The following is a 27988-nucleotide window of genomic DNA, read 5'->3' as shown; positions in this document are numbered from 1 at the left end:
TGGTACTGCACCCACACCGCTGAGGTCGCCCTACGTCGACCCAGCTGAAGTTGGTAAACTTTGATTAAACTTTGATTAAAAAATACTGTGAAGCTGCCACGTGTGCTCCCGAAAGTGTAATTGTTATGGAGAAACACCACACGGCCTCACAACGAAGAAGAACGTTAGCTTAAGTCATTCATGAAACAACCAGCAGAGTTAGCGTGAGCTGCTCTCACGCTGCGGCTAATGCTGTTAGCCGACAGCTACGACGTGGGCGGAGGTGAGCGGGACAACAGCGACAGGTGGATGTTGTGTTGTGGAGAGTAACTACGAGTAACTACGTCAGCTCTATGAAGGAAGGAGACAAGTGATGTGAGTCACATACACCTGCTGTGTGCTTGTTTTCGTGGTTTAAATGTACTGCTGTGGCTGAATGTATGTGGTTATTTATTAGCTAACCTCCCCACAGACACAACCACGTTTAATATTTCCTCATTTTATCAACACGTGGATCAGAACATTAATTATATTAAGAGATTTTACTGGGGAAAAAATACTTGCTTACATCAGGAATAAACTAAAGTCTGTGAAGTAAGCGGACGTTAATATCGCGATGTGTGAAAAGTAGCTTGTGGACATTCTGTGGACTGAGTGGACTGAGTGGACAGACTGTCGGTCAACATGCTCGTTAGCTGCTGTGTAGTGAAGCGATCTGAGGGACAGACATGAAGACAAAGGGAGGTGGACGGCGGTTTGAGCTGAGGAGACAGAGAGATAAAGTGGTGCTGCACATGAGGAGGAGAAGAAGAAGAAGAAGAAGAAGAAGAAGAAGAAGAAGAAGAAGAAGTGGTTACTGGTCTGTCAGGTGATGGAGGAGAGCAGCAGGTAATGGCTGCTCTCTTGTGTGGATTTCATCTTCATTTCTCTCAGGCATCTTAATGCATCCACACATCTGTGTGTGTGTGTGTGTGAAGGAGGGGGGTGAAAGAAAGAAGTAAAAGGAAGCTTATATAAAACTGAAATACAAAACAATAATTTTCCTGGCTGATATGAAACATATGAAACTTGTTTGGCTGCAGGCTTACAGCTCTGACCAATCACACGCTCTTCTGCAGGCCCAGGTGATGACATCATCTTCGAGGACATCCAATTAGATGATGCTATGTGACAAGATTTGACTCTCCTGTTTAATGCACATGTTTTTATGTCCTCATTATTATTATTATTGTATTGAATATAGAGAGGGAATAAAATCAGGTCAGTGAGCTTGAGTAGAGAATCTGTTTTTTCTTTTCAGAACGGTTTTGCTAGCACCACCGTGAGTGAACGCAGCTCTGCTACAGCAGCAGGCTTCAGAGTGTGTAGTCATTCAGAATATGGCAGAAGGTTTGCACGACATTATGAAACAGGTTGGACTGCGGTGTTCAGACAAACGTGCCTTCATGTTACTAGGAGGAGTCGTATTTTACAGATCTTCCCAGTGATGCTCTGGGTGGCTTCAGTCGCCCGCCGCAGAGCCTTCCTGTCCCTGGCCGTGCACATCCCAGCCCAGTTTGTGATGTTTCCGGTCGGGCTGCTTCCTGTCGCTCCGCTGGTCGTCTCAGGGAGATTTAGCCTTCTAAAGTTTCCTGAGGAAGTCCAGCCGTTTCTGAGCTTTCTTTACCAGGGTGGAGATGTGTGATGTCCACGGCAGGTTGTCTGTGGTCGACCTGATCCCGTCCATCTGCTCCACCTCTGCGGCACCGACGAGGACAGGGAAGGCGAGCCGCAGGTCCATCTCTGCCGTCCAAATACTTCATGTACTGATAACATGCCTCTGTATGGGTGCACAGTGTGAGCAGGAAGTCCTCGGGTGTTTGTTCAGTTTTCCGGTCAGTTTCGTGGAGGAGATGGTGCTGGATGCTGAGCTGAAGCCGGCAGCCAGCGCTGTGATGTGGGTGAGTGGAGACTGGGTGGAGACTGGGTGGAGATCCTCTGTGGATCTGCTGGCTCTGAATGCAAACCGGTGAGGGTCTGGTCTGGATGTGCTGAAGAACCAGTCTCTCAGGTGCTTCCTTGTCACCTGACACACGCTTGTCTCAGATTTCACACTTTAAAGGTGAATTCCAGTATTTTTACACCTGGACCCCACATGTACATATTTGGTTGTGTAAGTGGTTCATATTCTCCTGTCTGTCTGTCTGTCTCTCTGTCAGTGGAAGGTTTGGGGTCCTGGTGAAACCTGATGCTGTCTGTGGTTCTGCCTGTCTGCCCTGCTGATCCTCTCTTTGTGTCAGACTGAACTGTCACACACTGCAGCAACGTGATCGTGTGTGAGCCGTCTTACCTGTCGCCTCACCTGTCCGTCTCTCCTCCCTGCACTCTCTACCTGTTCGGACCCGTCTGCCTGTCCGCTCTCTCCCGTAACCTGATCCTGTCTGTCTGCTGTCTCCTCAGTCTGTCGCCCATCAGTCCTCCATCCCGTCACACTTTCTGTGACATGAATGTGAACTGTTACATTCCCGCAGAATCAAATCGCACTGCTGTCTGAATGGGGCAGATGTTTGATTAGTTATTCACATCACGACTTGTTTGTGGTCGCCTCCTCAGACTGACAGGCCCATCAGGTGCTGATGTGTCCGCCCTGCAGGTTTTCCATCATACCGTCCAGTCTTCATCAGGTGACCCCGTCATCAGTGTTTGAGTCCTGATTCACTTGTGTGCTCCTGTTGTGTGTCTGTCTGCCTGCCTGGCGTCCCGCCTGTCTGTCTGTCTGCCTGCGAGGCGTTCGGGGCCAGTGTTTCTTTCAGCCAGAGGCAGCTCCTTTATATTCAGTGTGCGTCTGTCAGCGTACCTGTCGTCCTTATCTACCTGTGGATCAGTGAGCGACACGCTGAGCCGACGACCGCTGAGCTCTGGCTTCATCCCCAGATTCACTTTGTGTTGTGCTGTCAGACGTGTGGATGACGAGTCCCGTCCGCCAGCCGGGACCTGAATGCTGCATTGGCGTGTGGCGTTGACGAACAGGCCGTCTGCTGCTCTGATGGCGGCCAGATAAACGCGGGACAAAGAGAGATCAAAGTGGAAAGTTTCCAGCTCAGACTGGGCCCACGGGACCCGCTGACCTGATGGAAACTGAACCCGGGTTCCATTCAGTGACAGCATCAGATTCAGATCACATTTTTCACACAACACACACTCAGGTGTGCCAACAAAAGCAAAGCGAGGCTGCAAGGCGAGCGATTGTTTTTATCCTCTGAACGGCCGGTTAGTTTTCCTTCATCAAATCTCACAAATATTTGTTTATTTATTTCCTCTTAATTAATTTGAGAATTTACAGTTTCTGTGAGATTATATGTATTACGTGTCAGGCTTGTTTAAATGTGGGCTCGTGCTTGTGTCAGATGGGGATGTAAACCTTAACACTAGTTAGCTTGGTTAGCTTGGTCAGCTAGCTCCTGGTCCAGGAGGAGATGTATGTTTCCTCCTGCGCGGGGATGCAGATGCTGTGGACGGTTAGCTGGGACTGAGCTCGACCTTAATTTGTTTCCGTGCTCTCACCAGATGTGTCTGTTGTGCTGTTGTTGTTGTTGTGGTTCTCTGTGTTTGCGTACTGCCCCCCAGTGGATGGGAGTGTGACAGCAGTTTGGCTTCACATCAGCAGCTCTGTGTGAACTTAATCCTTCGGCTGCTTCTGGTTCAAAACATCAGAATGTCAGTAAACATAACGTCCAGCCGTCTTCAGCTCTGCAGGGGTTTGGTCTTAAAGTCTGGGACACATTAACATGTTGACCTGATGATGGAGTGATCACAGCTCATCCATCACGTGACACATCACGCCGCTGAGCTCCTTCAGCCTGCCTCAGTGATTGGAGGACCAAGCAGCAGCGACACGAGACGGCCCGACAGAACACGGAACAACGCGGAGGAACAGACTGAGAGAAATTAAAGAACAAACTAATAGAATCAAGATGGAAAAGAAATGAACAGAAGACACGAAGATGGAGAGAAGACGTGTGATGCTGTAATCAGACCTCAGGCTGTTCCTTCTCAATTACAGCCTCCTACACTGTGTGTCTATATAAAGACATGGACATTCTGATTGTTCTTGTGTGAGTGTGTGTGCGCATGTGTGTGTGTGTGTGCGTGTGTGTGTCTTGCCGCAGTGCCACATCTCTCTCCTCCCACTCTGAAGCTAAAAACAAACGCGGCGGCTCTCATTACACACACTGAGAGTCCAATCAATACACTGAGGCCTCTGGGGGCCCACCCTGCACTCTGACTGTGTGTGTGTGTGCGTGCGCGTGTGTGTGTGCGTGCGCGCGTGTGTGTGCGTGCATCAGCCATAAGTTGAGTCTGTTTAAGGTTGTGAGTGTAAAGTTGTCAGTCAGACGAACAAACAAGAGTGAAGAATGATCAGAGTGCAGACCTGCACCAGGTGTGTGTGTGTGTGTGTGTGTGTGTGTGTGTGTGTGTGTGTGTGTGTGTGAGAGCAGAGGAAGGCTGCTGCTCGACATGCAAAACTCCATTAAAGTCATCACACACGTCCTGTAAGACTGGAGAAGCCGTCGAGGGCTCGTCCAGAGCAGTTATTAGCCAAGCAGTGGTTTGAATGTTCCTCCCCTCGTCAGTCCAGCAGACACACTGCTCAGTGATTAAAGCAATTATTGGTATCTGGTGAGGCCTTCACTGTCTGTTGGACAAAGACTGTAAGACATTGAAAAGTGTGTTCTTTCAGGATGTTGTTGGTGTCTGTTGTTAAAAGAGCCTGACGGAGTCTGTCATCAACACACACACTCTCACACACACAGTCTATATTTAGCTGACTGCTGCAGGAGAAAACTCGTGAATTTTTAACTCTCTCACTCTCCGGCAGACGTGGGGATCGCCGTGGCAACTCCCTGGTTTCCCGGGGCGTTTGGAGAGCCCCGTTACAACATCACTTTGTCCTCACACACACACACACACCTGTATCTGTGAGGACTCCTGATGCTCTGTGGTTTGGTTTAAACTCCTACTGATCCTAATGACAGCTGCTGATGACACTCTAAGCTAACTGCTAAACGTTAGCGTGTTAGCATTTAGCACAGCTGCTCCTGGCTGTCAGCTCCTCTCCTGCTAAGACCTGACAAACCTCCCACCTCCTCTGATTTCCTTTCTTCTCCTCATCTTTCACCTCCTCATCTCGCTTTAGTTCGTTCTTTTCTCCTGCTCTCATCAGGCCTCATCTTTCCTCTCCTCTAATCTCTTCTTTCACTTCAACTCCTGCCCTTTTACCCTCCTCTCATCTTTTCCTGCGCCTCCCTTCTCTCATTTCGCCTCCTCTTTCCTCCCTCCTCCTGCTGACCTCCTCCTCACATTTCTGTCCTCCCTTCTCTTCCCTCTCTCCTTTCTCCTCCTCTGTTTCTGTTTTCTCCTCTCTGCTTTCATTTGTCCTCTTCCCCTCCTCCCGAAACAAGGACACAACGTGAAGCCCACGATAGGACAAAGTTGTCCGGCGCCAGTCGATTCCAACCAGTGAATCTGACGGTAAACGTTCACCTGCACTGAAAAAGTCGCCGGGCTTTGCAGGATGTTGTCTTCAGCAGCTGGACGTTTCACTTGTCTGGAACCTCGATGTCTTCCAGCAGCAACTAGAAACTCTGATTCAGTTCAAAATCAGCTTTTACACAGGAACAGAGACAGACAGGTGGAGACACAGACAGACAGGTGGAGATGCAGACAGAGAGACAGGTGGGGAGAGACAGACAGGTGGAGACACAGACAGCCTCCTCTGAGGTTTCCTTTTAATTATAACTTTGTTTGTAAGAACTCATCTCTTCAATTAACCCTCGGCCCGGCCAATCAGATGGTATCTCGTTAAGGCGGACCCCGTCAGCGGCGAACGGTCACCTCTCTAATCCGCCTGTCTCTGTGGGACAGGAAGTGCCGTCCAGCTAATTAGCCGTGAGCGAAGTAGCGTCTCCCTGCTGAGAGCCCTAAACTCGACCTCCATCACCAAACCTGACGGAGAGCAGAGAGTTTTCAGTGCCAGAGAGGATTGTGGGTAGGATGGCTGATATGCTGTCACCTGCAGAGATTAAAACTACCAAACTTCACTCAACTTCCCACTGCAAAACTTTGAGAGGTTGACACCAAAGACAGCCAGGATGTAGACTGAGCCCCTCAGACGCATTTCGCTCTCTGCAGATTGAAACTGAACCAAAGAACCAAACCTCATTATCAGATTCAGATCTTGGAAAGACATTCAGAGCCCACTTGGTGTTTCATTGCAATGTTTTGGGCCAAAGACTTGTGATGCTCAGCTGTCACTTTGAAAATAAGACTGAGGGGGTTGAATAGTTTTTAGGTTAAACTACATCCAGTATCTGTTCCTGTCTCGCTTCCTTTAGGATCCACTGGACCGTCGTTTACGAAAGGAAAGGAGGTGACTGCAGCTGGCTGTTCAGGAAAGCAAACGATCAACACGACCAACAAATCATCATGTAAGTTCCTGCTGCTCTTTCAAAGTTCGGTGCGCAGACGTATAATCAGATCATAGCCAACACATGAACCATATGAAGTCCGTCCTCCAACAAAAACAGACTTGTTTCTCCAGATGACGTTTTTTCAGATTTTTATTGTTCCAATAATTAGTTGTCATGATCGTTGTCAGTGTCATAAATAGATCCGTTGATTCTTCATACAGTTAGAAGTCATATCACAGCGTATGTACACAGATTTAAACATTACAAACAGAAACAAAGCAAGAGTCTCTGCCCAGCACATAGACTGATCCCGCTTTGTCAGTGCGCTGCAGACTCAGAAAATCACTTCAGTGTTTTCAGCGCAGCTCGACTGGCTCCTGACCTGTACGCTCCGACGGGTGACGCATCATTTAGGAAAGCGGACTGGGTTGAACAGGAGCAACATGATACTCGTTTGTCCTTCCTGTCCCGGCACAAGTAAAGCTGCACTGGAAACACACAAGTGTTCACCTGTTTTCAGATTCTTATGGGTTTTTTTTTTTTTTTTTTGCAATGTACAAACAGAAAGAAAGCAGAAATGTACAGGCAGTTACAACATAAAGCATCCAGGATATAGTCAGTCACCAGAAGCATCCTGTGGCAGACATTCAGTCCAGGACATAGTCAGAGCCCATGGGAAGGAAAGGAAATAAAGGGGCAGAGCAGACAGGACAACATTTGACTTTCATTTCCTGTCAAAAGTTTAACTTCAAACTTTATACAAAATCACAAAACAGAAGCAGATTTATTGATATGGGCAAAATAATAATAATGTATTGTTTGAAGCAGGAAGTAGACCCTGCCCAACAGAGGCATCAAACTCACAAAATCAGCAGCCACAGCTGAGGGTTTCACTTGTTTTTCCTACACTGTTTGGTGTCTGCAAAATAAAACACGTTACAGTTCAGGTGATCCAACATGTAGACACGGAAACCAAAGGACGCAGACGGACCGACTGTTCAGTTTTCACCGAGACGCTCACAATTTACTTTCATTTTATGTTCTCGCACATCTGAAATTTTTAATTTTGTCTTATTTTCATGCAGTTTTTTGTTTTTGAATTTTAAAATAAAGTGATGAAGTTCATGAACCTTTTTTGGAATAAAACACCAAGTAACCAGCCACAATCACACACCATGGGAAAAGACTGACTGAACGGAACACAGAGTAGTTTTACATCATCGCTGGGCTGCAGAGACACCAGGAAGTAACCACAGCCCAACATAGAAGCAGTCCGTAGTTTCAGACGTTTTTATGTGGCTGAAGCTTTCCTCTGCTGGCTGGTCGCACGTCCTGATCGTCACACTGAACCTCGTGTTTGCCACATGTACTCGTTTTTATTCCTGTGATGTCTGAGTTAGCTTCTCGGCTGATGCTTCAGTTGGATGATGAACACGGCTGAACTGCGAGTCTGACAAACTTGCTCTCATGTCCTGCATCAGCAGCAGGTCTTTGCTCAGTTGTCATGGAGATATTTCCTGTGAGGTGATGACTTCACCGTGACTGAGCAGACATCAAGCTGCTAATGAAGGCCATGAGAGGTGGCTGAAAGCTCTGGGAGAAAACGTCTTGTGATGAAGAATTTTTTTGAATGCAATTATAAAGTACAATTTGGTTGGAATCGGTTGCACATCGCAGATGCTCCAGCACATAGACAAACCCCTGATGTACAGTATCAGTTTGTTGCAGACAGGAAGCTCAGGACATAGCCAGGACTCAGCAGACATTAGATTGCTAAAGCGACAGTCTGAAATCACTTGAAGACGTAGAAATTAATTGGAGCAAACAGTTGTAGTCTGTGTTAGTATGTTTTCCATGTTGTAACCAGGGCTTGACACAGGAACTGAGTGATGCAGTCTAATTGCAGTACATTCAAATAGCAAGACAACTTGTCCATTCCTTCTGGACTGAAGTTTCCTCCCTTCGCATCTCTTCATCGAGATACAACAGATGGACTAATTCCAGCATTTACTCACAGCCCGTCACACAGCGATGTAGTGAAATCATAGCAGCTGCAGTCAGTAGTCAAGGCCCAATGTATGATGATAACAGCAGGGAGAAATGTTGGTTCCAGGTGTTAGTCTGAGCCCAGGTCACACCCTCCAGCTGAGGAGAACAGCAGTAGTGAGAAGGAGGGGAAGGAATGGATGAATCCAGGAGATAGTCTCACCCCGACCCAGCCGCTCCGGCACAAGGACTGCTCTCCTTACTGAGACGGACTAATTCCTGGGACAGTAGTTCCAGGTCCTAAAACAGAGACAGTATAATATGAGCCCAGCTGACGACATGTCTTCATATCAGTACGGCTGATCACATTCATGTCAGCATGAAGAGAGCGAGCGTCCCTGATCAGGAGGTCAAAGGTCACACAGAGCACAGCTGACAGCCAATTAGCAGTGCTAACAGGTTACGTTTACACTGTGAAGCTGTTCGTGTTTCCTTTTGAATCAGCTCGAACGACTGACAGTCAGATGTGAAATCAGTCCAGGTCAGGTCATCGTCTCGTGGCCGTTTGTGTGTGTGTGTGTGTGCGCTACCTTCTGCAGGTGCATGTTCTTGGTCAGCTGCTCCTCCAACATGTTCTGCAGCTTCTTGTTCATCTCTCTCAGATTCTCGTCTCCGGGTTTGACCAGATCTCTGAGGACTGAACCCAGACCTCCACGGTCTCCCTGGGAGCCTCCATGGCCTCCGACTGCACTACCTGACACGTCTGAGGAGGAGAGGAAGGAGGAGTTACGCACCATACACATATGATCCCAGTGAATAACAGTCGAACTGTGGGTCTGATGACACTGTGGCTGATAAACGTGACATGCAGGACAACATGGAGGCAGCCAGCAGGAACAGGATGACTGCCAACCACGGCAGGCCGAGGGAAGACGAGGAGGACCACTCGTCCGCCTCACTGATAACTCAGAGGCCTTATGTCTCAAAGTGGAAGCACGATGCTGTCCTCACTGCGGTGACGGAGACGCCACAGAGGAGGAGCTTCATCGCCTGCAGCTCAGGAGCATCCAAACGCCAAGCCTGTGGTGGACCACAAAGCTTCACGTACTGATGCTGCTGCAGAGGAGCTACAGCGTGTTCAACCCGGCAGCACAGAAGATCCACACATTCAGCACAGCTTCGGGCTGAACATGCTGACTGTGCACTGTGTGTGTGTGTGCTGTAAATATTTAACAGCTGAACACCTGGACGTGGATTTACAGCTTCACACAGCAGGAGAACAGCTGGATGTTTCCACTGAATCAACCAGCAGCAGTCTGAACTCTGAAGACGTCACAGTTTGCTTTCTGTAGCATCATTAGCATTACTGTTATGTAGCAGTAGTAGCAGTATCAGTAGCAGTATTTTCCACCACCATGCAGACGGAAGCTGCTCACAATGAGCTCTGTGGATAAGAAAGACGTGTTGCTGTTGAGGTTTGATTTGGGGTGAACTGTCCCTTTAACCCAGCCTCTCTCTGATTAAATCTAATCCATCTGCACAACAGACAACAAGTCAGTGACTCAGAGCGTGACGGCAAAGTTACCAGTCAGTCGGCAGGAACCTTCAGGATCAATCACCTCCTCGTTCAGAGGAAACACCAGCTGCTCAGTGTGGACGGAGTCTGAACAGGAGCTGCTGAGGAGCTCTGAAGCACTCAGGGCTTCACCACGAGCTTTGACTACATGTCTCTCACACACACACACACAGTCCAGCTCAGCTCGCAGTGTTACTGCCCATTAGCTTCACCAGTACTACAGTGTTAGTGGGAGAGAAGAGAATGAAACCAGCCAGACATGAAATTGAAAACAGAAGCAAACAGGATGAGCTGGAGGAAGAGCTAACTGTTGGTACAGCAACCCAGACAGCTTTTACTTCTGAGAGATCAACTGCTTTCCTTTGATTCTGTCCAAAACCCCGACCAGAGTGGTGGACATGTGGTGGGTCTGCTTCAGGGCCCACAGACAGCGCCAAGTTAACAGCATCAGCTTCAGCTTAGGATTCAGGAGGAGTGATGGTGGCAGCGAAATCAGCTAACAGGCAACTGATCGTACTGACTGATCAGGTGTGGATCAGGAAAATGTCTTCCGGGGGACAACAGGACAAAAGTTAACTGATGCTGATAGCGTCCAGCTCGGTGTCTGTGTCCACCCAGAGAGACGGGACAGACAAAAGAGTGAATGCTGATTGGTGGGAACAACACGAGCACAGTGTCGGACCTTAAACTGAATTCACTGCTGACGACATCCTCGCCTCACCTGCGTGAGTGTGTGCATGTCTCACCTCTGCGGCTGTCCATCACGTAGGTCTCGATGATGGCGCTCTTCCTGCAGATATCTTCAGCCATTGATGAACAGCTCACCTCCAGATGTTTGACCTGAAGAAGAATAAGACAACGTTCAGAGTGGAGTACAAGTACGCGCAGGAGGTAAAAGTCCTGCTTTGCACATCAAAACGAACGCCTGCAGCCCTGAAACAGCAGAGGATGTTAATAATTCATCTGAAACATAAAAGCAGGCTGAACTTTTCACTGTCGACCCGAGTGAAGCGTTCAAACCTCGAGCCTGGACGTCACAGGACCACATGCTAAAGGACAGGGACACGTGAGATGTGGTTGTCATGGGAACAGAGCAGGGACACCTCACCTTCTCCTCCAGCATCCACTTCTCCTGCTGGACCTCGGCGAGCCTCTGGAACAACTCTCCGACCTCGTCGTCGGACAATTCAGCAGGACGCTGGGACTGAGGACTGCCGCCTCCAGACTGCCGGACAGAGACGAGACAGACACACAGACAGGAGAGTGTAAAGGCCTCACTGTGCTCGCTGTATCGTCAGTAGGGACAATCAGTCCACTCCTCAATTAGTCTGTCTCACTAGACTCCACTAAGCGGTGGTCACGTGAAAGTCAGTTCTCCTCCAGTCCTGAAGGAGGCGCTGATGCACCTGAAGCTGTTAAAACTCACTGAACTTTAGAAACTGTAACAACACAGAAACAGAGGGGAGGATGATGATGGCATAGTTCAGGGTGTCATCATCACATCGCCGTGGTAACAGTACACGACCCGTCACACACAGCAGGTCACATGATGTCGAGCAGACAGAGAGAGAGGCAGCTGGAGAGAAGCTAATGAGACCTTGTTCTGATTGGTCGGCTGAGTCTCCTTCATCATGTCTCTGTAGGAGAAGGAGGACACCGAGGACGAGTCTCCGGTCTGCTGAGTGCGACTGGGACTGTTGATCTCTGAGAGGACGAGCTCCTCCAGACCTGCAGAGACACAGAGAGACTGTGTGGAAGCACCCTTTAATCTGGCACATGGTCCCTTTGAAGAGCTACCTGACGAGGAGGGGGACCTCAGGGTTCATCAGTACTCTGTGACCTCATCCACCAGAGCTCAGACCTTCAGCCAGAGTCCAGTGGAAGCATTTCAGCATTCAGTTGAACAAATGTAAGCACCATCATTTCAGTTTGAATGTGTGGACGTGCAGACACACGCTCCTGAGAGCGTCCACATTTCACTGAGGACGGGGAATCTACCAGTTTGTTATTTACCAACTAAATTTATAAGTATTTTGTAGTCTGGACAACTACAGTTAGAATACAGCAGTGGACCGTCCCTTTAACGTATAGGGCCGTCCCATTAAGGACAGCGGACTGTCCCTTTAAGGCAGGTGCTCTGAGGGGGCAGAGATAAGCAGGCTACTTTAAAATGTCTGATTCTCAGTTTGTGCAGGAGAGCCTTTTAAACATTCATCACTGCTCATAGATTATACATGATGCTGAGGACTGCCCTACACCACTGTGTGTGTGTGTGTGTGTGTGTGTGTGTGTGTGTGTGTGTGTGTTTCGCCAGCAGACGCCAGTGTGTCCACCTCAGCTTTGGGAATCAGAGCGCTGCATTAAATATTGAGCAGCAGGTTCCGGGCTGAGCCAGGACCTCCTGATGCAGGGTTAGCACACGGCCGATTATCAGACCCAACGGTCGCATTACGATCACATCTCAGCCACTTAGGACACACACACACACACACACACAGTACTGTTGTCTCTCCTTACTGAAGCATTTAAAGGGGAATGCTGTCCATTTAAGCCCGGCATGTCAAACCGGTCCACAGGAGGGCCGGTGTGGCTGCAGGTTTTCTTTCCAACCAAGCAGCAGCGCACCAGACTTGACTCATTTAATCAACTGATCTCCGTCTTCAGACAGCTGATTGGTCAAACAGTGTGCTCTTGGTTGGTTGGAGCAAAAACCTGCAGCCACACCGGCCCTCCTGTGGACCGGTTTGACATATGTGATTTAAGCGGTTTAAATACTCGTGGTTTGAGTGTGACGTCGGGCTCTGCTTCACTGACAAAGTGTTTGTCAGCAACTGGCAGAAAAACATGGACTTCCTGTGTGTTTAACGAGCTGCAGTCAGAGGACAAACGACCGACAGTTTTTCCTCTGTGAGGAGTTTCCTCATTGACAGGACAGTTACTGACAAGACAACACGTGTTGTTAAAGGTCAAACTGCTGAGCGTTACTGAGGTGTTTAACCGAACCCCGAGTCTGAAGACGTCTCACGTCTGAGAGTGAACCCAACTCTCAGGTCAGGTGTGTGTGCATGTACCTGTCCTGGTCTTGGTGTTGGTCAGGATCTCCTGAAGTCTCTCCTGCAGTTTGTCAGCTCGCTTCCTCTCCAGCTGCAGCTGCCGCTTCAAGTCTTTCAGCTGGACACACACAGACAGACACACACACACACACACAGTCCAGGATTTACTTTTTAATTATTATTTTCCATGCATGGCTGCTCTTAAATTACTCTGCAAAATATATTCCGTCTCATCTCAATTCAGATTGTGTCTGTCTGCCCGTCACTCCTCCATCCGTCTGTCCGTCCATCAGGACATCAGTCCATAAACGTTTACTCACCGCTGCACTTCCCTTCTTCTCTAAAATCCTCTGTCCGTCCACCGTGTCTTTTATCTCCTGCGGACACAAACACTTGGGTTATACAGCGGAGTCTTGCAGACGGGTCGTTTGAGTGTTTTACTCTGTAAACCAATCAGCATCATCTCTCTGATGTTTGATGATGAGCATCGCGGCTGACGCTGTGCTGATGCACAACAGCTGACACAACACAGGAGGCTCCGCTCGGTTCTGGACCATAAAGACGACCTCGTGTCTGCTCATACTTCACTCAGTTGGACACACAGAGCGAACTGATGCCAGATCAGTTCAGCCTCGTCAGTATACCAGTTGTAGTAGTAGCAGTATGTTTGTAGTATTAGCAGCTTGCTGTTACCTGTTTGAGTTTTCCGATGCTTTCATTGTGCTCATCCCTCTGTTTCTCCACCTTCTCCAGCTGCTGCTTCAGTCCCTCCATCTCTGACTGCTTCTCCTGCAGGACACACGGGGACACTGGGTTTAAACCGGGACTTCAAGCTGGGAGCACAGTGACACCACAGGTGCTCATAGATTCTTATCACAACTTTGTTTGTTCAAGTGTTCATTTTTCTGATCAGTGTGGTTTGAATGAGTTAGTTGATGCTATGGAACGGGGCTGAAACGAGTCCTGATTGGCTCAGACGGCATCACTACTGCACAGACTCTGGCTCCAAATGACATCACCAGAACAAGATGGCAGCGCTCATATCAGGGCTATTTTGGCTTCTTATTATCTTTATGAATGTCAGTATTCTGAAGAAAACCCAAAGAGTCTACGTTTAATGTGATAAATCCTGACACTTAAAAAGCTGAAAACATCAAATGTTTGACATTTTTTACCTGCAAAATGACTGAAATGATTAACTGATTTCAGTTGGTCACTAATTTGTTGCAGCTCTGCTTGGCGAGCGTCTCATTGTGTTTCACACCTGCTGTCTCCTCTCGGGTGGGAGGGACAGGAGGAAAACTTTTCTTCCTCTGAAAACGGTTCACAAGGCCACATTCTCCACCTCCACTGATGCCCCCTCGCTCTTAATCCAGCCGACTGAGGGGGAAACGCGCTTCATTCTCCTCTAATCTTCTGCTGCTAATTAATTTGACTAAAGACTACATTAAAAACACCCACAGGCTGCAGCCGCCCACCTGACGGGGGGGAAAAGAATCTGCAACTTCTGAAGGAAAACTACTGCGTCTGTGAACACACACACACACACACACAGCTCATTAGGCAGGACGAGCTGTCTGTTCACCTCTGAAACACTCAGATTTTACTACACTGACAGTCAACAGAGCAGACAAGACGAGAAATCTTAAAACACTCGGCGACCTGACATGAAATACGCACAGCGAAGAACTGAGGACAGCAGATCATCAGGAGGGCTGCGTCCCATCGCAGGCGCCGTCGCAGTCCGAGACGTGACGAGTGAAATTCATTCCGGCCACACTCGGCGTAACTGATTAGACTTCCTCCATCTTTAATTAACTTTTCCTATTAAGTTTCCTCATTCTGCTCTTAGCAGTGAGCTGTTATCCAGCAGATAACACACACACAGTTAACAGTCTTCAGGGAGAAACCGTCCCACAGGAGCACAAAGCCTGTCTGGTAATCTGATTGGCTGAAAGGACTTGTTACATCCACACTGACACATCCCATGATGCTCAGCGGGTCGTGCCTCAGTGGTTCGTTATCAAATTGTAACGAGAACAAACGTATAAGCTTGATTCAGTGAGCTGGCAGGCAGCACATTAAGAAAGTGACATATTTTGTCATTGGAGGGAACTCACTCCAACGAAATTTGTGCTCTGCATTTAACCCACCCAAGTGACGTGCACACACACACAGCAAACCCGGAGCAGTGGGCGACCGCGTGCAGCGCCCGGGGAGCAGTGGGGGTTAGGTACCTTGCTCAAGGGTACCTCAGCCATGGACACCGGGACGGGGAATCGAACCAGCGATCCACCGGTTACGGGTCCAACACCCTAACCGCTGATCCACGACTGCCCTTAAAAGCAGAGGACAGCGCCCGCGGTTCGTACCCCTGGCCCGCGGACCGATGGAGCATTGAAAACATCAGATACGTTTTTTTTTGGAAGTAACCGCTGAGCTAAACCTCCATCACATCACAGACGTGTTAACAGACTCAACAGAGAGAGTGTGTGTGTGTGTGTGTGTGTGTGTGTGTGTGTGTGTGTGCCACCGTCATGTCGTTAGCTCTGACACATCAGAAGACAGTGACTGAAGGTGAACAAAGTGTGAACTGAAACGCTGGTGGACGCTCGCTAATCCACCACAGTGACACCATTTAACCTGTCTGCGTTACCATGGAGACAGCTACGCTTTAATTAGAAACGCACATTCAGTTGGAGCTGGATGGGATTCAACACACAAACACCCACACTGACTGCATGTATAAACAAACAACTCCCACAAACACATAAATATGTATACTTAATATATTTATACTTCAGATTTCCTGAAACATCTTGTACTGTGTGTGTGTGTGTGTACCTCCAGCTGAAGTGTGTGTTCTTTGTGCAGCTGTTGGATCTCATCCTGATGTTCCACACACTTCTTCTCTAAGTTCTCCTGCAGAGACAGCACACTGTTAGACGAATGGGAGGACGTCCTGATTGGACCTGACTGAGTTGTCACTCAGCAGGAAGCCCCGCCCTCAAGTGTTCCCTGCTCTATGGGCTGTTTGACTCTAGATGTGACTGTAATTTACACAACGAACTTCATGCTGTGTTGAAGAAGACTTGAAACTGGCGACTGATGAGGAAACGGTTGACTTGCTGTTGAAGGACTTCACACAAAGGCTGCATAACTTTCACCTTTAAAACCCTCCGCCAACCAGACTTCCTGTGTGGGACTGCGAGGCCACGACGCGCAGCTGACGCCATATGCATACGTGAAAACATGCTTCATTTACTTGTACTTTTCATACTTGAGTTTCTTGCCAGAAAGCTTCTTTAAATATTTTAGTACATTTAACATCAGATACTTTTACTCGAGTATTATTTGTATATCTGAGTGTTATTTTTACTTAATATTTTAGCACTTTCACTTTTTACCCAGCGGTGATGTCACCGTGTGACGGCTAACGAGTCAACAGCCGCACTGACCTCAGCCTCCTTCAGTCGCCTCTCGAACCATCCTTTGGTTCCCTCCATGGACAGAACCTGAGCCTGCAGCTCCTCCACCTGCTGCTGAAGACCCTCCAGCTCTTTGGTCCGAGCCTGACAACACACACGCACACACAGGGATAGTGTTGATGTGGAGGAGGAGCACAATCACAACACACTGCTGGTTTGATGTCAGACAGACAGACTGACAAGAATTCACTTTCCAGACTTCCTCATCTTTAACTTCCTGTCCTTGGTTCGCCTACTTCCTGTCTGTGCCCTCCTTATTTCGCTTCCTGTTTACCTTTTCATCTCTAAGCTGTTGTCGGATCTCCTCCTCAGAGCGATTCTTGTCTTCATGGAGTCCTCTGAGCTCCCTCTCATATCGAGCCCTCACCCCGAGGACCTAAGAGGGGGAGGAAACAAGGAGAGGAAACAGGACCGGCGGGTCAGATTCCAGCGTGATGGTTTGCATTTGTATGTGTTTGAGCTCTCTGTGCCTCACCTCCTTCTCGTGCTGCAGTTTGAGGTCTGACAGCGCCTCCTTGTGGTCAGACTTCTCCTGGTTCAGCTGTATGGCCATGTCGTCCAACATGGCCTTCCTCTTCTCTGCTGTCTGTTCCCGCACACACACACACACACACACACGTTATGTTGTGATTAATGTTAGTGTGTTTAAAAGCTTAAAGGTTCTGTGTGTGTGCGTGTGTGTGTACCTTCTTAGCTTCGTCCAGCTCTCTCAGCAGTTTGTCCTTCTCTTGTCCTTCTTCTGTTAACTGCTCCAACAACTTCCTGTTGGCAAAATTTGACTCCTGAAAGAAGGAAAGAGACAGACGGAGGAACCAGGACGTCAACAGAGTGCAGACGTCTCGTTCAACAAATGTTTGCATCTTTGTCCCACTGAGGACACAATGAAGAGAAAAATGCAAAAAAGAAAAGAATCGAAAATAAACAATGTTGTTTTTGTGATGTACTACTGCTGGGGAGTTAAACGGAACCATTGCCAGCGTTTGGGTGGAGATGGGGCTCCAGTATTGAGTTCCCACCCACACACCCATCTGAGCCAATGAGGAGCAGCACTCAGCTGTCAATCATGATGTTTCAGCCCCTTGTTATAGCATCTAATTAAAACCAAACTGTTCAGAAAAATGAACACTTGAACAAACAATGTGATAAAAACTACCTAAAATGACAGAAACCATTTGACATACGCTTTGAGTTTTTGGTTTGGCTCATGTCCCATCTGTTAACATGGAGGGGGAGGAGCTTATGAGCTGAACTGCAGCCAGCCACCAGGGGGCGTCCAGATGTTTGGACATCTCTCATGTCAACCACCTTTATATACAGTCCATATACTGGTTCAGTAATTTCAAGACAAACAGAATCTAAACTTCCCGTCATGTGATGTTGACAGTATTACATACGTTGATGTGGTTTCAAAGCAGCCTGATCAGCTGCAGCATCCAGTCAGTGATTTATCATGACAAGTTTATCAGGTCGATATGTTTGTTTCCTCCAAACACAACTTAGAGTAAGGAGACGTCCTTCACAATAACAAACTGATCTAGTAAGTGAAGCAAGACGAACACTTAGTACTAACAGTACTAACACCACTCTGTAAAAATACTCCATTAAAAGCCTCACCTGCAGCTGGGAGTCCAGGTCGTCCCTCTGAGCCAGCAGACTCTCATGTTCGACTCGTCTCTGCTGCAGTTCGGCCGTCAGCGCCTCCTGCTGCTCACGTAACAGATTCATCTCCTGCGTCTTCACTGTCTGGATCTGCACGTCAGTTAGAAACTTCAATTAAAACAATCAGACCTCTCTAAACAAAACGTCCCGTTAGTGGTGATGGTGACTGGTGGTGAAGCTTAACGAGTCAGTATGACGTCGCAAACTGCAGGTGGCAGCAGAAGAGTAAAAAGCAGCAGAAGGGCAGAAGTGAACAGGAAATGAATGAAGAGGACAACAGATGACTCTAATCTCACATTTTATTTTGTCACATTTTCTGCTGTTCAGTGAACAGTTCAGACGGAGTCGACTCAGTGCTGTCAGTGAAGCAGATGAGGAACCTACACAGGGTTCTAGCTCAGGTTATGTATGAAGTGTAGCGAGGTCTTCAGGTGTTGGGGAGTCTGTGTGAGCCGCTGGTCTTCAGTGAAGACTTCGCCTTGTGTTAACATCGGTGGAGTTTTATCACCACCAAGCTGAAACAGGTCGCAGCTCAGAAATCAGTTCACGCTGAGTATCTACACCCACCAACCGCCAGGTGAAGCTAACTGAACCAAGTGACAAAGCTAACGTCAGCATGCTAATATCTCACCCGTTTAAACAGTCAACGAGGTAAAACAATAAATTATGGTTCAAAATGATTCCATCTGTAAGGTTTTATACAACATTTCACTCACAATAACACGTTCATCAAATATGTTATCCTAAATTAGCTGCTGTCAATTAATCTTGACTGGACAACATTACAGCTGTATCCTAGCAACCAATTTACATATACATTTTTTCTAGTTTAAATATTTCTTAAGTTTTACCAGTCCTTTATTTCAGTAAATCACCAACTACTCCAACTAAGTCCTGTCTATAGATGTGGTTGCGATTTATTTAAGTATTAATGTTCTGCCGCTAGTACTAGCAGCAACCGAAGTCAGGATTCTAGGACAGTTTTATACTTGTTTTGTTTTTTGTGTTAATTTAGTTCTATGCCAGGTCCTCAGGGGAAACGTTAGTTTCAGACCATCAGTCTACGGTTAAGGTTCTAGAAAAGGGTTCTAAGCAAGGTCTGAGATATAATTACCTGTTCAAGAGCACACAGGTTGGTCCTCAAAGCACTGTTCTCCTGTAAAATGAGTAAGGTGTTCTAGATAAATCTGTTCAGGATCAGCACCAGTATAAACCTAACTTATGGGCAGACAGTTTTCAGATTAGATCTGTTGGTAGCGATGTTCCTCCTGTAGCTATTGGGTAAATTCTTGATAAGATTTGTATTTCTGAGCTTGTAAGTTGGGTTCAAGAGTACTAGTTCTGGAGTACCCAGAACCCCAAAGTTCTAAGTGATGTTCTCAGGTATATCATCAGCTCCTGAGCAACAACATTATCAGTCTTGTTTTAAGCTTCAAACAGAATTCTCTGGGGGTTTTTAATCATGGTTCTATGTGATGTTCTCCTTGTACCGAGGAACACTGTTTTGGGGACAAACCTCTAGATGATGTTCTCTTGGTTTATTACCTGTTCTAGAGCAGCTAGGTTTGTCCTCAGAGCATCGTTCTCCTGCAGGATGCTGTCCACCTGCTCCTGACTGACTGCACTCTGATTGGCTACCTGCAGTACCAACCCACCGCAGGCATGCGAAGAACAGGACAGAAAGAACCGAAAACAACAGAAAGAAACCAGCCAAGAGTACCAATAAAGCAGCAACCAGAAAACAAGAATGAGATGGAAAAAGACAGAAAGAGAGGAGGATAAGAGAAAGACAAAGCAGTTGAGGCAGAAAACACCAGACTTTTCCACTGCCAAAGTGTATACAGAAAACAGTTTTCCTGCCATGTGAAAAGCTCCTGGTCTGTTTCCCTGCATGCATCGAGTCCTTCCTCCCTCTTCCTGTTCTGGTCGTGTGTGTGTGTTACCTGGTCTTTCAGAGTGTGTACAGCCAGTTCGTGTTCCTTTTCTTTGCTCTGCAGCTGCTCTCTGAGCTCTGCTGCCGTCTGAACCAGAACACAAACAAAGTCCAGTCACTGTGCTGCTTTAAATGGATTCCTACATGATGTGGTCATTCACCACATACTTCTACTTCAGTAAGTTCTTGAGTGGAGTATTTTTACACAGTGGTATTGGCTGTGTGTCTCAGAGGTTTGACCTGGTTGGCTGCTGTGAGGTCAGCTTGGAGTTTCTGGATGCGGATGTTCATGGCTTTCAGCTCCTCCTCCTTCCTTTGGTTGATCTCGTCAATCTTCGTCCTGCAGACAGACAAACAGCATGTGAACACCTGCTGCACAGCACACAGACACACAGTACTGACAATACTGACAGTACCGAGCGCAGTAGCAGTACTAGCAGTAGAGTTAGTGCAGTTCTGACCTGCTGTCGTTGTACAGAACTTCTTTCTCTCCCTGCAGACGCTGAAAGCTGAGACAAAACAAGAGAAACAAACTTTAGGATCCATCATCGGAGTTCTTAGTCGGTTCAGTCAAACATCCGTTGTGGCTGCTGTTCCTAACGTGTGTCAGTGTAATGTGAAGGCGTCTCACCTCTCCTGCTTCTTCTTTAGCTTGTCAGACAGCTGGAGGACAGACAGGAAGTGAGAGTTTAAAGTTTGTTGTAAGAGTCTTTAAGAAGACGTGATGTTTGTGGCAGCATAACGTTTGACCTTTTGTGCGGTCATCAGTTACCTTGGTTATCTCTTCCTGCAGTTTGGTGATCTCAGCCTGTTTGGACGCCTGGAGGCAGACACACGTGAACGTACACTTTGAGAGCGAAAGAGCACACACACACATCTCACTGGCTTCTTTCCATGCAGTTTGAGCTCCAAAAGCACAGCATCTGTGTCCTCTGTGTGCCTAAAGATTCATGTTTCCGCAAGTCCAGCGACTACACGACAGCTCGGTGTCGTCATTTAACAGTCATTACTTTTATTCATGTTCATATTCACAAGGGGCGGCTCTGATTCAGACTGATTCCTGTGGCTTCAACAAACATGAGATGTTTCTTCCCATTCCCGCAGCAGCAGCAAGAAGCAGTTTTCAAAGCAATGACTGTTCGCTCCAGGTTGATGTGAAATGCATGCTGGGACATCTGGCTTCTCTAAAGCATCCTTGATGAAAGAACTTGGCCTCAAATCAGGACTAGAAAACGGACTCGGAACGGGCCGTTCTCTCGCTCTCTTTCCTAATCAATAATCAATACAGGTTGTTCTTATTTTTGACTGTGTGTGTCCAAGCAGCTGTGCGATGCCTGAGCAGTGATCACTGGACCATTTTAAAGGTCCTGAGAGAAGAGCTGCAGTCTTCTGCTGCTCTGCTACATGCTGACATGTCACCGCTGCTCCACAGCTGCCATTTATGTTCCTGTCATGAATTATTCAACTTCCTGTCACACACACACAACCATTTTTATTTGATCTATTTTACCCTGCTGCTCAGTCTGATGTGAGGCCTTTAAATAAGCTCAGTGTGGGCGGCCATCTGCCTTGTTCGGTTGGGTTGTGGGCACGCAGACAGACATGCAGACACGCAGACAGACACGTAGCAGAGCAGAGGTGTTTTACACATCCCTGTGCAGTTTGTCATTAACACCTAATGGCAATGAATAACCTAAAAAAACAGACTTAAGGTATGAGAAATTATCTGTGTGTCTTGGACAGAGCTGTCAGGTGTGACTCAGGTGTGTGTTGGGAGTAATTCAGGTGTGTGTCAGGTGAGACTCAGGTGTGTGTCAGTACCTCCAGCGTGTGGATCTGCTCCCTCAGCAGCCTCTTCTCCTCCTGCTCGGTGTTCAGTGCCATCTCCAGCTCTGGTCCAAAGCAGTGAGTTATTGGACAGAGAGCAGCCGACCAGCCTAGCGCTGCCTGCTTAGCTACAATCGTCTCTACGCTCTTCTCTGACAGGCCTAAAGGGGGCGCTGCACACAGCAGGGGCAGTCTGTTAGGCCAGACACACACTGCAGCAGCTCGTCACCTCTACGCCACGTCTGAGAGCTTCTCTCTGGAGGCCACACCTCAGTCTGACATTTTGTGTTTTGGCTGCAAAGTCAAACGCCGACCATGAAACGTCAAGGCGTACCGGGTTGTTAGTGGGGCATTCGCTGACGACGCGCTCATGAGAACTCTCTCATTCAGGTCAGTTTGTTTGTTGAGCTTTCATTAGAAATTTATATGACGTCAGAGTTGGTCATTTTTTTTCTAACCTCGTGTCAAAAAGGAGGATCAGTTTGTCAGTATTGATACCAAAATAAAAGTTTGAGTCTGAGTGAAAACTCACACTTCACATGTAAATCATGAACTCTTTGACCAAAGCACACACCAGCAACATCCTGTGGTGAGTGTTCAAGGGCTGAATGCTCAGAAACTTTTGCTGATGTTTTAGTCTCCAAATCCTCTTTAATCCTCTTTGTTTTGTCAGATTGTAAAACACTTTGAATTGCATTTAATTGTTTAAAAAAGTATAAAAAGTAAAAAAAAAAAAGTATAAATAAACACTGACTGATTGATTGATTGATTCATAACAGATCTACTTTTAGATATTTGGTATATTATTATATTTTCACTTAGTGTCGCAAGGTGTGAAGTCAAACTTGAGGTACAAATTCCTGAACTCCATCTGTCACGTATAAATACTGCAGTAGTATTACTGTAACGCAGTGAACTGGAGTCAACTGGTTTTGGCTTTGCAGCTTTGCCAGCAGATTACGGAGTCTTGCTGATGTTCGCCGACTGATGCCCACTGGGTCGGTCGGCCTGTAGTGTGTGTCTGCCTTCAGCCAGCTCACTGCTCTACGCTGCCTCCTCACCCTCCTCACCCTCCCACCTCAAACACAGGCCACAATTCAAAGAGTACCGAGAAGACGTGAAGGAGAGGTGGACCTGCTCTGGAAAATACAACAAGGCTTTTATCTGCTCGTGTTGGAGGATTTGGGATCATAAGCACTGTGACAAGTCTTCACTTCAGACCAGCGAAGAGACTTCAGGGACTGAGGTGATGCATTCAAGGACACAGAACAGTAAGAGGAGGAGTGGTGGACTGTTGTGAGGATGCACCTTGAAACAGGAGAATCTATTACTGCAAATTTGTTCATTGTTCTGTCCAGCCTGTCACACCGCTCTTCACCACACACAAGCACAAAAAACTCATGTAGCTGCAAGATGCTGGAGTGTCCTTGAATGCATCAGCTCACTTCAACTGAGAGTTTCAGCCAGTTTCAGCCCTGAACAAACCAATCAGGTCATGATCGGATGACATAAGTAAACACAACCTAACGTTTTACTTCACTGACTGCTGCGAGACTCGTCGTGTTTCCTCGTGTCGAGACTCACACCAACACTGAACATCTCTGCGAGCCAAAGCTCCCCAAAACACCATGCATGGATTGATCCGCTTCTGGAAATAGTCCTCAATAGTCCCCAACAGCTGTGTGAGCAGCTGGCTGGTTTGGGAGGAGCCTTGAAAAGTTCATGTTTGCAGTAGGGACCGACGGGCCACGACAGGAAGTCAGACGGCGCTGAGGCGAACGCGTTGTTGGTGTGAGTCTGAACATGAGATTTACTGACTTAAAGAAAAACACCAGACTGAAAGCCAAAGGATAACTGGAAAAAACACACCTGTCTGATGTCATCACTGATTTGTATGAATGATTTAGACAAAGCTGAAAATAATCTGATAACTGACACAATCTGACAACCAAAAACTCGGCGAGCTCGATTTAACTCGGACCAGCATGTGTTCAGCGGTGAGCATAAAGGCAGCACACCGAGCTCACTGACGGGTTATGGTGGAGAACTCGGTTTCTTCACATGTGAAATTCAGAAGCTCTGCTGGTCTACGAGTCGACTGAGCTGTGAAGCTCCGATGTCCAAAGGTCAGACTAACAGAACATATTACAGCAAACACAGAAGGTTTTCACAAGTCAAGCAACTGGATGTGATCAGACCAGAGAGTCTTGAAGGACCACATGAGAGGAAAGGAGTTTCTGTGTAAAGGGAAGTGCTGTCTGATAAGTCAGGAAGTGTAAACTCACCATGAAGCTGCTTCCCTGTGAGCTCCAGCTGAGCCTCCGTCTGTCAGCAGAGACAAAACCGACACACAGATCATCGAGTGTCCGTTCTGGGATTCATTAATCTCACATGTTATTTCACTGTTTCTGGGACAACGCAGGAAGCAGTCAGACGTACGTCGATGTCAATCACCTGTTCCAGGCTGTCATTGGCTCCCTCTGCTGCAGGCTCCTCCCCTCTCCCTGTGACGTCAGAGACTCCGTTGGCGCTGGCTAACCCGTCGGTCTCCGTGGTAACGCCCTGGAGCTCTCTGTCGCAGCGCTCCTGGAGGGCTGAGGGAGAATCACAGTCGGTCACACCCGGGTTCATCAGGTATTCGTTAGCTGACTGAGTGACCGATCGATGGTCGAATCTCACCAGCTGTTTGGTTTTATTTTTATTTTCACTTTGTGTCTTGCTTCTCTGTTTTATTCTGAAGAACTTTGATCAAAAAGGTGCCAAAGAAATACGCGTTTCCTAACTGATGACCTGGTACACAGAGAGGACAGCAGCAAGTAAACATAACAACAACATGACTCGTCTGTGCCGACATGTCCGACTCCACCCGCCCTCGTCACACACTCCAAACACACACCTTTCATTTTCTTCTGGAGGGTGGAGTTTTCAGCCTGGAGGCGGAGAAGTTCTCCATCGACAGGACTGGAGGCGGGGTTGGATGCAGAGGCGGCTCCTCCTTCCTTCAGGCCCTGGTTCTCCTGTTCCAGCTGCTCAATCTGCGTGCACAGCTGGAAAAAACAACAACAATGGCATCAACATCCGGCGTGGCGTTCGAGGACCCGAAGGGCTTGGAGAATAAAGGTAGACTGCACAGAGAGAAAACTCTGTGTTTCATCCTGTTCCTGTGTTTGATCTCTATGAGGTCCATCCAGCTGTTCACAGTGAAAAACTGCTACTACAGTGACCTACATTCAGCATGGTTCCTGAACGCATCCTGATGATAAATGAAAACAAGGTGTACGTCATGAGGAGAAGTCAGACGTACTTTGGAGAGCTCGGCCATCAGCGTGCTGTTCTGTAGCCTGAAGTCCTCCTCCTGACTGTGCAGCTTCCCCTGAAGCATCTCGTTCTCACTCAGCAGTGCGTCCACCTCCTGAAACAGCAGCCAGCCAGAGGACAGACGTCCACAGGTCAAACTCTACAAACACCTTCACTGTCTTTAAATGAACGCAGCGGCTACTTGTGGGAAAAAGTAAGAAAACCTTCACGACAAACAAGAAAAGAACTGATGGTTAAAGTAACAGAAGAAGAAGAAGAAGATCAGATATGTACAGCTGTCAGAGGTGACAGGTGAAGACCACTAGAGGGTGCTGTAACCTGTGCTAACCATAACGACCACAGAAGAAGACTCACCTGCGCTTTCTTGCTTTTGTTGAGAGCCTGAGGAGGAAGACAGACGTAACATGAGCTGAAATAAGACGCCTCATTACAACACGCAACAGTCGAGATGCAGAGAATTCATTTAGAAGAGTGAAGCACTGATTACCTTCTGTGCTTTGACAAAATCTCTTTCCAAAACCACATTCTTCTGACGGACGGCGTTCAGCTCTGAAACACAACAGCAAAGTCATCCCCGAGTCAGGAATCCACGTTATTTCAAAGAGGAAAACAAGGAGACGCCTTCACTCTACCCGTCACCGATGTTTCAGATGCTTCCTGCTCCTGCACACCTGACTCAGGTGATCAACTCGTCATCGGCCCCGCGCCCGGCTGATCACCTGAATGAGGCGTGTTGGAGGACGAGAACATCTGAAGCCTGGAGAGCAGGAAGTCCACAGCTCCCTGACTGGTCAGAGCCGTCTGAGGCGACGTTTAAAGACCCTCCCCTTATGTTTATCTCAAATTCATCTTTGACATAAAGTTCAGAAGTTTTCTACACTTTGGCTATCATGATATCATATGTGGCAGGTATGAGTCACTTACACACCAACATGTGTGAAGACAGGCCTCAGGTTTAAAAATGCTGCAATTTCCCTTTAATGTGGTGACGAAGACATCACAAAACAAAGCACACAAACATCATGGAACACACAGGAAGGACTGAGGAGGGTTTTACCTGCCGTGTTCTTCCTGAGATCATCAGACAGCTGGTAGTTCTGAGTCCGCAGCTCCAACAGCTGAGCCTGCACGCGCACACACACACGCACACACAGCATTATCACTGCACCTCACTACCCTGCTGCAGACTGAATCCACGGGTTGTGTGAGCGGTGACCCGCCTGTTGTGATCATAATGTCACGTTGTGAGGGTCGACGGGATGAAATCGAACACTTCATTATCATTTTCATCTCTGCTTCCGGTGGGACTCCATCCCAGGTCCAGAATGAGAACGAGAGCCAGACCCAGAGTCTGGCCCAGAATGAGAGCCTCTTATAAGGAAGTACCTGAAGCCCACAGGAATATGGGCGCCGACAGCCGTTCACATCAGTGGACGCGCTGTCATACTGTCAACGTACAGGCACGCGAGTGTGGGACGTCTGTATGTGAGGTGGACTGCAGGTGCGAGTGTTCACCTCGTGGGTGTGGATCGAGTTAAATCAACACGCGGAGATCTTTACTGATCCTCGCTGACGACACTGCGGGGCTGCTGGATCACACGGGTCGCCCTTCACCATGTAAACAGAACCACTATGTGCAGTTAGCATGCTAACAGGTGTCACACACCGGCAGACTGTGAGGCTAACGCTGTAACTGTGCTGAGAATGAACAACAAACCCCGCTGTGTGTTAGCCTGACGCAGACCCCGTGACTGTCATCGGGCCGAGTGTCCCGTCAGGGCTAACAAGTCGGCTCACTGACAGATACAAAAAACTAAAATAAGATAAAAATAAGGGTTAGCACCAGGAAAGCTACGTGGAACAATTTCTCCTTCTGCTGTTTCCAGAGCAGGAGGCTAAGCTAAGTTAGCTCACTAGCCAATCGACACCGACCTAGCATACAGTACAGTCCGCTGCCTGTTTGACAGGCTTCCACCAGTTTGTTACTATCTGATCAGATCAACAGCACAGCTCAGACTGACCGTCACCTTCCAATATCACATTAACACAAGCCGAGCCGCCGGGCGTAACGCTGAACCCCGTTAACTACTCCCACCCGAGCGGCTAACGGTTAGCATGAGCGAGCGGACGCGCCTGCCAGTGATGCCGCACCTGTCAGCAGAACGGACAGGTGTTGTTCACACAGCTGACAGCTATCTGTGCGTGAGCCCACCGACCCGAAATAACAGCCGTCACATTTTTTCCTCACCTGCATCCGATGAAACTCCTCCTCAGACAGAGCCTGCGACATGGCCATGTTTACTTGGACTGCCAGCTAGCAGGCTAAGCTAGCGGAGGAAACGGAGCGGCTAAGAGATAGGATGAGCAGGAGCCGGGACAGAGGTCTCACTCCGACTCTGTTTCTAACAACCGAGAATGGACTACAGTGTTTTCAGCTGGTGTCTGCTGATGGAATGTAACGAAGTACATTTACTCAGAACTGTGCTTCAGTACAGTTTTGATTTACTCCACTTTATCCTAATACTCCCCTACTGCTTTACCTTTTTTGACAGCTTTGATCAGGATGCTACGTATTACAGATTTGACAGTGAGCTGTAGAGTATTGTTACTGGATGAACTCATCAACTCTCGCTTGTTGTTCTGTTTGATTTGTCTTATTTTGATGTTGATATCTGCCATTTGTTGTGTCCCTCCGGTCTCTGTGTCCTACGTGTTGCTGT

At 47.8% G+C, this 27988-nt stretch overlaps 1 protein-coding gene and 2 long non-coding RNA genes across 11 annotated transcripts; 2 read left to right on the top strand and 1 right to left on the bottom strand.

Annotated features, from left to right (window-relative positions):
• On the top strand, positions 1–17474 carry LOC124062737. 2 transcript variants are annotated; one of them, XR_006844002.1, is made up of 5 exons: positions 1–354; positions 6354–6446; positions 13797–13899; positions 15961–16310; positions 16455–17474. It is a non-coding gene; the product is annotated as an uncharacterized LOC124062737 (long non-coding RNA). The 2 variants fall into 2 exon arrangements; XR_006844001.1 differs by having other exon boundaries at positions 11–354; positions 15961–17474.
• LOC124062739 lies at positions 804–1253 on the top strand. Its single transcript, XR_006844003.1, has 2 exons — positions 804–867; positions 1062–1253. It is a non-coding gene; the product is annotated as an uncharacterized LOC124062739 (long non-coding RNA).
• Positions 6561–27967, bottom strand: gripap1 (GRIP1 associated protein 1). 8 transcript variants are annotated; one of them, XM_046395638.1, is made up of 31 exons: positions 27809–27967; positions 27517–27713; positions 26326–26392; positions 25756–25817; positions 25623–25649; positions 25255–25362; positions 24847–24997; positions 24390–24544; positions 24236–24275; positions 21945–22123; positions 20896–20943; positions 20755–20786; positions 20585–20632; positions 20364–20463; positions 20134–20211; positions 19736–19828; positions 19305–19346; positions 18146–18280; positions 17218–17313; positions 17007–17117; positions 16806–16907; positions 16502–16615; positions 15888–15965; positions 13737–13832; positions 13364–13420; positions 13062–13161; positions 11588–11718; positions 11099–11215; positions 10737–10830; positions 9005–9177; positions 6561–8714 (listed from the first exon to the last, which is right to left on the bottom strand). In XM_046395638.1, the coding sequence occupies exons 2-31, from the start codon at positions 27562–27564 to the stop codon at positions 8634–8636; spliced, it is 2763 nt and encodes a 920-aa protein (XP_046251594.1). In that variant the 5' UTR covers positions 27565–27713; positions 27809–27967; the 3' UTR covers positions 6561–8633. The 8 variants fall into 8 exon arrangements, with proteins under 8 accessions (XP_046251594.1, XP_046251597.1, XP_046251595.1 ...); XM_046395641.1 differs by having other exon boundaries at positions 21945–22015; XM_046395639.1 differs by having other exon boundaries at positions 24405–24544.
• Between the last annotated feature and the right edge of the window lie 21 nt (positions 27968–27988).

This window comes from Scatophagus argus, chromosome 8 (assembly GCF_020382885.2).
Source record: "Scatophagus argus isolate fScaArg1 chromosome 8, fScaArg1.pri, whole genome shotgun sequence".
Lineage (NCBI taxonomy): Eukaryota > Metazoa > Chordata > Actinopteri > Scatophagidae > Scatophagus > Scatophagus argus.
The sequence above is the reverse complement of the archived record's forward strand: the minus strand, read 5'-3'. Positions and strand labels throughout refer to the sequence as shown.